General features: G+C 36.3%; 2 protein-coding genes across 3 annotated transcripts in view; one reads left to right on the top strand and one right to left on the bottom strand.

Moving 5' to 3' along the window:
- LOC148084715 (proton myo-inositol cotransporter-like) overlaps positions 1 to 5,333 on the top strand; it is a 53,564-nt gene extending 48,231 nt beyond the window's left edge. Inside the window, exons 9-10 of the mRNA XM_087787874.1 lie at positions 1,718 to 1,870; positions 2,653 to 5,333. Coding sequence (XP_087644000.1) covers positions 1,718 to 1,870; positions 2,653 to 2,879 — 380 coding nt within the window. The 3' untranslated portion in view covers positions 2,880 to 5,333. The remainder of the gene's footprint in view (positions 1 to 1,717; positions 1,871 to 2,652) is intronic.
- Positions 5,334 to 5,381: 48 nt separating this feature from the next.
- Positions 5,382 to 9,985, bottom strand: redic1 (regulator of DNA class I crossover intermediates 1). 2 transcript variants are annotated; one of them, XM_087787878.1, is made up of 15 exons: positions 9,904 to 9,985; positions 9,789 to 9,828; positions 9,579 to 9,726; positions 9,193 to 9,310; positions 9,066 to 9,123; positions 8,420 to 8,513; positions 8,258 to 8,355; positions 8,027 to 8,142; positions 7,480 to 7,640; positions 7,333 to 7,414; positions 7,219 to 7,252; positions 6,962 to 6,989; positions 6,798 to 6,883; positions 6,164 to 6,614; positions 5,382 to 5,605 (listed from the first exon to the last, which is right to left on the bottom strand). In XM_087787878.1, the coding sequence occupies exons 1-15, from the start codon at positions 9,924 to 9,926 to the stop codon at positions 5,457 to 5,459; spliced, it is 1,686 nt and encodes a 561-aa protein (XP_087644004.1). In that variant the 5' UTR covers positions 9,927 to 9,985; the 3' UTR covers positions 5,382 to 5,456. The 2 variants fall into 2 exon arrangements, with proteins under 2 accessions (XP_087644004.1, XP_087644003.1); XM_087787877.1 differs by having other exon boundaries at positions 9,193 to 9,322.
- Between the last annotated feature and the right edge of the window lie 225 nt (positions 9,986 to 10,210).

The following is a 10,210-nucleotide window of genomic DNA, read 5'->3' on the forward strand; positions in this document are numbered from 1 at the left end:
TCAAATACTATTCCTCAGCTCAGAGTTCTAAAAAATGATTTCATCTTATTCAATTCCTTTAAAATATTAAAACAAATTAAAAATGTCCTAAACTTGTCAGAACTCTCTGTTTATACACCTATTTGCCATAACTCTTCTTTTAAACCAGGACGGATGGATCCAGTGTTCAGTGAGTGGTCTGAGAGAGGTTTATGTTCCTTCAAAGATTTGTATTTTGGCGGTAGATTTGCTTCTTTTGCTCAATTGCAGTCAAAGTTCAATTTGCCGAGCTCTCACTGGTTCAGATATCTTCAAATCCGGAACTTTGTCAGCAAATCATTTCAGTCTTTCGAGCGTTTGCCAAAAGAACATACTTTTCATCATACAATGAGGAAATCCTCCACTTCAAACCATTTAATTTCACTACTTGTGTCTCTATTTTACAAGGCGGTCCCTTTGTCGCACATTAAAGAGTCGTGGGAAAAAGATTTGGGCGAGAAAATATCAGACGATGTGTGGACGAGGGGATTGAGCCGGATTAAACTCTGTTCGATAAATGCAAGGCTTCAATTAATTCAATTTAAGGTCGCTCATAGACTCCACTATTCCAAAACAAGGCTAAACAGAATCTTCCCTGCCATTCCATCCTCATGTGATCGCTGTTCAACGTCAGAGGGCTCACTCGGACATATGTTCTGGTCTTGCTGCAGGTTAAGATCTTATTGGTTGGAGTTTTTCATTTTTTTCTCTAAAGCATACAAGGTGAATGTGATCCAGACCGGTGCTTTGGTTGTTTTGGGATGTTCTGAATCAACCTCTAATCTATCCAGCACTCAGCAACAAGCTCTAGCTTTCTCTCTGGTTGTTGCAAAGAGAGTGATCCTGAGTGAATGGAAATCACCATCTCCACCTTCCTTCAAAAAATGGCTCAATGATATGGTTTCTCTCCTGTATCTGGAACAAATTAGATACACAATGTCTATTTTACACTTGAAATTTGTCAAGATCTGGGGACCGTTTCTGGACGCTATCAGGAAATGACAATGAAGCATAAGCCACCTATTGTTGCTGTTCCTTTAGAGGGAGTTCTGTGAACTCTCTGACCTCCTTGTAAATACTTTTTTTTTTTTCTGCAGCATTGAAAATGTTAACTTATTATTATTATTATTTTTTCTCTTTTGTGGTCTGGCACTTGGTTTTTCTTGTTTTGATGTTTCTTATTGTCCTGTTGGTTTTATTTTTTCTGTCTTTTACATATATAATATAATTTACTATATATATATATATTTTTTTTGTTTGTTTGTTACTACTGTCTTTTTTTTTTGTCTGAAATGAAAATAAAATTTGTAAAAAAAAATAATTATAAATTCACATACAATACAATACAATACAATAAATCAGCGCAATAAAAAGCGGCAGCACAAGATCAACACAATAAAATAAGATTAAAAAAAAGGTTTGTTTAATTGAAGTTTCATTTAAGAACTGATATCTAGACATGTTCCATGATTTTTGATGATAACCACTAACAACACCAAGTTCTTACTTCAATATATGAATTTATACTGACAAAAACATTGCTTTTAGGCATTACATATGATGTGATTTATCTTTTCTTATAATTTTGACTTTTTGCGAGCAAGACGGAACAACACACTAACTCTGTTTACAATGGCCGCCACTGAAAGTGACAGTTTTGGTTGTGAGTCTGTAATTAAATATTTTTTTTATTTCACAGGAATGGGTCCAATGCCATGGACCATTAACTCTGAGATTTATCCTCTGTGGGCCAGAAGCACTGGGAATGCCTGTGCTGCTGGAGTCAACTGGACCTTCAACGTCTTAGTCTCCGTGACCTTCCTACACCTTGCTCAGTACTTCACCTACTATGGTGGGTGTAAGATGGACATGAGTTGTATTTATAGCATTAATTTCCTCAGCAAGTCTTACGTAGGGAACAAGCAACTACCTTCCCCCCTCCCTTAAACCTTCTTCCATACATCCTCAGTCAATGCAGCACAGCAGCAGGTTTCTCTTTAGCCAGGAAGTGACCTTTCATGAGGCTTTGAATTGATCTTTCGGGAGAAACTGTAGGCAACCTGAGATGCTGCAGGTTAACTGATCGATCTCTTCATGCAACCAGTGAAATGGTTGTCACAGCAACAGAAATGGGGTTTACTTCTGAACTATATGGAAAAAGTGGAAATGTTTTACAGGCAGGCATCTCAAACCACATCAATACTATAGTTTCATCTTGCTCAGTGCGGGATATCCGAAAGAATCTACACAAATAAGTTCACAAATGGTTGGACTAGTGGACAAAGCTACAGCTACACATCAATAAACTGCATCCAAAGTGTAAGCAATTCTTGGTTTAGAGTGAACATGAATAAACTGTGGTTCATGTTCTACATGTTCCTTCGAGAACTCTTGTTTCCTGGCCCACAGTCAGTTTGGAGGTTAATTAATGGCTTTTAAATGTATATATGTGCGTGTTAGTTGTTTTAAGTCTAGGTTTCCTATGCTTCTAATGCCTAAACAGATGAAAAACGTTATTTGTGGTATGCGTGGAGAAGCTGTACTTAAGCTACATTATAAAGCTGACTGCTTTTTTTCTTTCTTGATCGGTCTATTTGATCTGAAAGATTAACCAGTTTCTTGTTTTTTTCACAGGGGTGTTTTTTCTTTACTCAAGTTTGGCCTTTATGGGTTTTATCTTCATCTACGGCTGCTTGCCCGAGACGAAATCAAGGCGTCTAGAGGAGATTGAGGCGCTCTTTGAAAATCAGCTGTGTTCGTGCGGAGCGACCGATTCAGACGAGGGACGACAAGTGGAATACATCCGGGTCAAAGGGTCAAACTACCATCTATCAGACAACGATGCATCTGACGTGGACTAGAGTGGGTGTTGCACTCCTTCCTTAAAAATGCAAAGGGTTTGATTTCTTTCTCTTTGTGAGCTGGGGACATCCCTCTTCTCTGTCTGTGATCTGTCAATCTGTCACTTTCTATAAAGCTCTTTCAGGAAAACAAGCTTGTTCTGCAGCAACGAGCTAAAGATGAATGAATGTCTGGTAGGTATTTGAACGGTGGTTGCAACAACATGATTCTCCGAACACATTTTTAAACAGTGAAATCTCAGTCATGTGACTCCTTATCAGATTCATCATTCTGGAGTTATGAACAGGGGAAAGGTGCATTTAAAATACTGTGCATGTACATAGTTCTAAACACAACTGTCTGGTGAACTATTTCAAGGAGTTTGAATCTTAGGAGCTACTGTTACTCAATTATTTTGATTATCTGTTTTGTTAATTGATTTTCATTGCTGTTTAAGCTTGTAGCAAAGCACACTGACAACATGGCTCACAGTGAGTCGAAATCCACTTTTGTTCTATCTTTGTTTTCTATTTTAAACTGTAAGATTGTTCAGTGATGGACTATAGATGGAATCCGTCGTAAAGCATTCAACAAAGACTACAGAGATGTAAATGTGACACATTTCCCAATTAGAAGCTCTGATTTATTTATTTATTTAACTTTTGTTTTATATTTGAACATTCCTGTGAGGTTGTTTATAAAATGTTAAAAAGGCATGACAAATGTAAGGCCTTAGTCCACATTCAGTCTATTTATGTTTCACCACTCACCTTTATTAACCTCTTACAAACCCAAAACTACACTGCAGCAGTCCAAGCCGTTACAAAAGTTAGCCAAATGGATGCACAATATGTCGATAGCTGATATGTCTATTATATTTCTGTTTGACTCTGGATCAATGTGCTACAATGTTGCTTATATTGAGAAGCAAATAAGGCCACATAAATTAAATTAAATTAAAATTTCACTCATTTTCTTCTCACCCTACTCACTGACACTGGCAATGTGTTTCAATGACAACATGACTTCAGACACAACAAATTGAATTGTAGCAGAATTTTGGGTGAACTATCCAACTTCATTATAAACATTTGTTCTTCTGTTATTCCCTGTCAGTAAATCTTTCTTAATGTTATCATCCTCACATGAAGACCTCATTCACCACATCCATGGACCTCATTTGATGTCTTCCTCTTTTATTTGGTATATCCACCATTCATTGTTTGACATACCTACTACCTAAGGTTGTCCAAAAAGATAGCTTGATTTCTTTTCCCTCTGACACACAATTATTTAGCTTGTTTTTCTTTGTCACTCTCAATCAAAACTTCTTAATTTTCATCTTTGTTTTTTACTCTTCTTCTTGTGTTTTGGTCAGTCTCCCATTCATACATCATGGAAGCCCTTGAGTCTTTTACATTCAAGGTGTTCTTAACATTTTATTTTAACCCAACTGCGGTCCACTTTTGTGAATATTGTGAAAGCACCTGGATGTCTAACAACCTACACAACAAACTTTTTGCATGTGTTAATGTACAAAACTGTTATTATTTCAATAACTATCCCCAGGAGAGTTTTAAATACAAGTACATTGCTGGGCTGACAATCTGTGTCTAAAATGTCGGTTCTCCATGTTGGCAAATCCTAAAGACTATAATACATGTTCATAAACTTACTTTTTAACACATCCATAAAAATAGCTTTCACGATGCACACGGGTGATGAAGCAAATGCTAAAATTCTATGATGTATCACTGAACAAGCTCAGCTGTGTATGTGTGTAGTTAAATAGTGGGTTAAATAGTGGGTCCAAGTAAACACTCTCTTGTACAGGTTGTCATTCCAGTTATTCACCTGAAATAAGTTTATATTTGATCCCTCTGTTTAACACTTCCTCATATCGTATCATTGCAGTCAGTCAGCACAAGTGAGACAATGTATACTCATCTTGTATCTCTACTTTAATAATAGTGCCTGTGTGTTGTAAAGGTGCCTACAAGGCTGTTTTCAGTCCAAAAAGTGGTATGTATCATATCATGTGTTGTTTGAATTGATTTGTATTTCAGATTTATGATTTATGTCTTCCTTTGTAGCCTTACGTACAAAAACGTAATTTGCTGAATTGTTTTTGTGCAACTGTTGGTTAAATAAAGTTTCTATGTAGCAAAATGCTGTTGACGTCAGCGGAAAAAAAATGTCCTCTTCAGCTTATGTTCGGCTGATTATAATTGTTATCAACTTTTTAGTTCATAAAGTTTAGTTTGAATCTTTACCACATCAACTAGTTTTATACTGAAAGTATTATGGAATTGTGATGATCAAATATTACTGTGTTTAGTTTTAGTTCTAGTGTTTCTACAATAGAGAAAGTTAGAAATTACAGTGACATGTTGTATATTTGATTATTGTCAGAGCTGTAGATGTTTTGCTAAAATTTATATTTAGTAAAAGTTATATGGATACTTGAATATGTATAAGAGGATGAAATAAATATGTAATAGAGGAAGAGTTTGAGGCTTTATTTCATTATGCTTATCCTAACACTATATATATATACATTCAACACAACACACCAACTTTCTTCTTTTACTTTTGCGTCACTCCTCCTTCATCCTCTCATGTAACAGGAGTAAGATGCTGGCGATGTCCTGCAGCGTTTCACTCTCATCTGATAGCAGGTGGCATCTTTTGGCTGATGTCTTTACTTTTTCATCTTTCTCCATTTCGGGAAGTCCATGCAGCTGACCTGATAAATGTCAGTTGATAGACAATATGGGTATTTAATGAAAGCAATTAATTGAATAAAATGCTTAATTGCTTCTAAAAGCCCCATTAGACATCAATATCTATCTATCTTTCTGTCTGTCATTATTTGATCACAAAGACTAAACCATGAGATATGTGGAAAGGAAAATAAGAAAATTTGTATCATTGATTTATGGTGGGAAACAACAGTTGTGGATGGATGGATGGATGGATTAGATGGATGAGGACATGTATGAGGAACATAAAGGCAGTGCTAAGGTTTACTGTCGGAGTGACATAGGCTTTCAATGTGACAGTAAACCGACACAAACACTTACAACCACACAAACTTCTGTCATCAATTAACCTCTGTTTAGGGGAACCAAAGTGCTAAGAGGAAACCCATACTTTTTCTGAGCAGGCAGCTGCTAGTCAACTTTAAATGTTCTCTCTCAAGAGGGCAATTAAAATAAAAATAATTATTAGTTTATTTGAGATAGATTTTTTTTTTGCCATGATTCGATTTTTTTCTGGCAATTTCATTGATTCCAAATATTACCTATGTCATGATCTTGAAAGGAGTTGATGTTTCCTTCCAGAATTGGTCTTCTGCTCTGAGGAAAGACGTCAGCTTGCTCGAATCTGCTCTGAAGAGGCTCTTTGCTTCTGTCTTCATCTTTGTAACCAGTGTGCCTCCCAGTGGCTGATACTGGTATTGACACATCAAGATGTGCGGGGCACAAAATAGACTCGGGAGTGTGTAGCTCATATTGAGTCTCAGCGTCGTTTTTTTCTACATTAGCATCAGTTTGAGTACCAGTATCCTGCAGTGGGTTGGTGGTCCTTCTACACTCAGAGCAGGTGAGTGAAAGAAAACTAGGAGTCAGTAGAGGATCATCCATTGGATTGCTCTTGGTGGACTTTCGAGGATTCTTGGAGCAGAATCTTTGACTTAAAGATGAATGCAGGTTTTGGTCGCAACACCTTAGGTCATCAGGCTGACAGCTGTCCTACAGAACACAAATACACACAGCATTTATAAACACTTGTATTGATTTATTTGACTTCTTTAAGCTCATTCACACTATGCACACTGATTGACTCACACAAGTTAGAATTGACTATAGCGTAATGATTCATGCATACAGTCACTGCATATAATCTTGTAACACAGGAGCTTGATAGAGACTTACATCGCTGGAAACTGAACTCGAGCAGCTCCCTCTGTGACAGTTAGCAAGTGATGGGTAGCTGTGGTTTGTTTTCTGATTGCTGCATTCTGTTGAAAAGGTGCAAAAATCTTAACAATATTATCAAGGTTTAATTGACAAATAATTCATTTGTCCGCTGTGCTTACCACAAGTTAGTTTGGATGTGTCAATAAACTGAAAAATAAAATATTGAATGAATGTGACAATTAATAATATCGCAGGAAATGTTTAAACTTTGTCACAAAAATACATTATTATTTCTTGGATACTTAAAAGTACTATTTGTCTGCGCCTTAGGGGATCCATTGACCTCAATTGACCTCCATTGAGCAAGTAAAGCTTTTTTTTAACAATAGCCAGGTTTAAAATTGCTTATCTACCACATGGACGCAGGGTGACCTACCGATTCTCTGATACTCTTTGTGTCGGACACAGTTCTGGTGATCGAGAGTACAAAATCGAGTTAATCTCACATCAAAGTCGATTATTTCATGATGGTTCAAGAATTAAAACATACTGTGGTGTGAGAGGCAAAGGCGATGCATTATTTGTGTCAATCTTTGCGTTGGGTGTCCCAGAATCAGAAGCTACTAGCGCTACTAAAAGTGTAAAACTAGTATTAAAGAAAAAAAAAAACAAGCTGAAATATACAACGCTTAGCTACCAGTAGGTCCAGTGTCTCCATGAAAAAAGTCTCTATAGACATCCATGGCAAATGGCTGCTCATCGTCTGTCTCGTGTACATTGATGAAATCCCGAGTGGGCTCCTGGTACAAGTTCTTGTAGTGGGTAAAGTCTACTACCACTTCATGTGCCTGCTCCACACTGTGCAACACATGTAGAAAACATTTCTGATTTTATTTAAAGATCATCATCAGTCCTGTCTGTAACAATTAGAAGTTGATCTTTTAAATAGATTAAAAAGATTCTGGATTAAGTCTGAAATTAACATTTTCAAAGTAGTTAAACATAAGAGATTCTTTAAATAACTGTTTAAAATAAATCTATATCCTATTTTCCTTTTCTGCAGTGTGTTCTTTCCTAAATGCAGAATGGCTGCTTTGGTGCTTGGTTCTGATTTTCTATTGCTTATTTTGTGTTAACTTTTTTTATTATTTTATTCTGTACTGCCATGACAAAAAAGGCTATATTGTGTTTACAACACTGGTAAAAGGTTTCTGCTACTAATTCTGATATGTCAATACTCTCACTCTAATTGTGGCTCTCCAAACAGAACTTCTGATGCTGAATGTTGCTGGAAGAGGTCAGAGTTCCTCGTCCATGTATCTCCGTCACATATTCCCATCGGCTCAGAGAAGGGCTGAAACTAATATAGAAGTCCAGAAGTTTATATATCTACTAACGATTATTAATTCATTCATTGTGAAAAGCAACGAGTCTTAAAGGCAAACATGAGGTGCAGGTGTGTGAGAGGAGGCTACCTTGGTCTGTTCTAGTCCAGATGTTTCCCAGGGTGAAGAATCACAGAGGGGTGACTGTTGACTCCTCTGTGGGGGGTTTAATTGGAGTGAGAATGTTCCTGGAGATTTGAACAGCATTATAAATCAAACTCCATAAGAGGATATTTTAGTTTTATATCTAACCTGAAGAGGCAGGTGATTTGGAAGAGAAAGGGCTGGACGGGAGATAATCTGAAGCAGTGATGTCAGAGAATACTGATTCTATAACTGGTGACAGCTTTATAGACACAGAAGACAACCTATGTTAGTGTCATTTAGCAGAAGCACTGTCTTTTATTATTTTGCTTGTATCTTTCGAGTTCAACTACATTTTAGTTGTTACTACAGTGGAAAAACAACTTTTTTATACAGTATAATCTTACTGGTTAGAACAAGGAATTAGTTACAGGATTGCAGGATAATTAAGAAGTCTCTGCATTAGAGATGATAAATGATACCCCTTTCTATCAATTGTGACTTTTTAAAAGCTTGCAAATACACAATACAGAAATGATATAACATGGTGTATCCCTCCGTCCAAAATTATACACAAACCTATAAAAACATTTAGCTCCTCCGTCACTGGTTTAATGATTTTGTAAAAATAGATTATGCATTTCTTTTCTGAAGAGACCTGATGATTAGCCATACAGTAAGCATCACTTAGTGAGAAATAAATTAATACTTACAGAATATAACATCATTAACTCTCGATATTTCTATTCTATTTCTATTCTATTCACTATGCATTGATGTGTCTGTTTTAATCTTTAAAATGGCGGTGACTTACCTGTTGACTTTTGAATGCCTGGGGAATCATGTTCTTCTTCTTTCGTGGTGCTTGCAAACTAAATAAGTTCCATGAATAGTCAATTCACTTGTTATTACATGTTTTGACTGTGTTCAGTACCGTTTACCTGGAATGATGCTGACTGTCCATCAGACTGAGCTTTGAAGGAGATGTGGGGCTCATTGGGAGGACCAGAGGCTGGTTTACTTTTCTCCTTAAGTCTTTTCTGCCACCGAAAAGTGCCACTTTTGGAGGATCTGGGAAGAATATTATTAGTCATTTCATCATGACAGCAGTACTTGGAATATATATACTTTCTTTTTTAATATTCTGTTGTTTATTTTTTACAAACATTGTTTTTCAGAGAAAATTGTAATAACAGATATCTCCACATTTTACTGTAACCCACAAATAAGTAGAGATTACCTGTTAACACTAAAGACCTAAGGACCCTCACATCTGCAATTTTCTATTCTAATAATTCCTTCAGGAAGAATATATACATTGTGTTACCTTTATTGTTGTTCTTTGATGCAATCTGGTTGACCACAAAGAGAGTGACCATGTCCATGCTAGTAGAGGTGCTGCCAGTCGAAGAGCCATGAACAGTGACCCCCATTTTCTCTAACCTTTGCTGCATTTTTCTCTTTTCAAAAAATTCCTAAGAAAAATGAAAGTTAATTTTTATAAATATCGCCTTTATTGCAATTTTATTTCTTCTACTCTTTGTCTTTTGGCGTCATCTTTCATCAACAACCTCTTCCTGTAACAGAGAACAAAGTTCAAGCTAATGCTAGGCTAATATATAGGCAAAAATATCATGTAAAAAATAACTTACCTTGAACCTCCAACCCAGTTCATTTTGACAGTAGCCCAACAAATGTGGAAATACTTTGAGACAAAGTAGATTTCGCGTTTAATATGTATATGTTTATAAAGTTAGCGTAGAGTGTTAAAAAAAAATTAAAATAAACAATTCTGCAAGCTGTTGTGGCTAACATAAGTGGGACGGCTAAGCTTGCTTTTAAATAAAAGATGAAAAACATGCAATGAGGCTAAACGTGTGAAATAAAACGTAGCAATAAATAAAAATGAACCACAATATTTAGAGTTTCCACCTATGAAAAGCCTACTATGGTGGATGT

The sequence above is a fragment of the Callionymus lyra genome, chromosome 3, assembly GCF_982586985.1.
Source record: "Callionymus lyra chromosome 3, fCalLyr1.hap1.1, whole genome shotgun sequence".
Lineage (NCBI taxonomy): Eukaryota > Metazoa > Chordata > Actinopteri > Syngnathiformes > Callionymidae > Callionymus > Callionymus lyra.

What these genes read in the sequence shown, in the direction of transcription:
- redic1 (XM_087787877.1), bottom strand. Translation starts at nt 9,926, where the DNA reads ATGAACTGGGTTGGAGGTTCAAG. An exon ending in GACAGTCAGCATCATTCCAG is followed by an intron (nt 9,124 to 9,192) that starts GTAAACGGTACT and finishes GAACTTATTTAG; the next exon opens with TTTGCAAGCACCACGAAAGA. An exon ending in TTTGGAGAGCCACAATTAGA is followed by an intron (nt 7,641 to 8,026) that starts GTGAGAGTATTG and finishes TGTGTTGCACAG; the next exon opens with TGTGGAGCAGGCACATGAAG.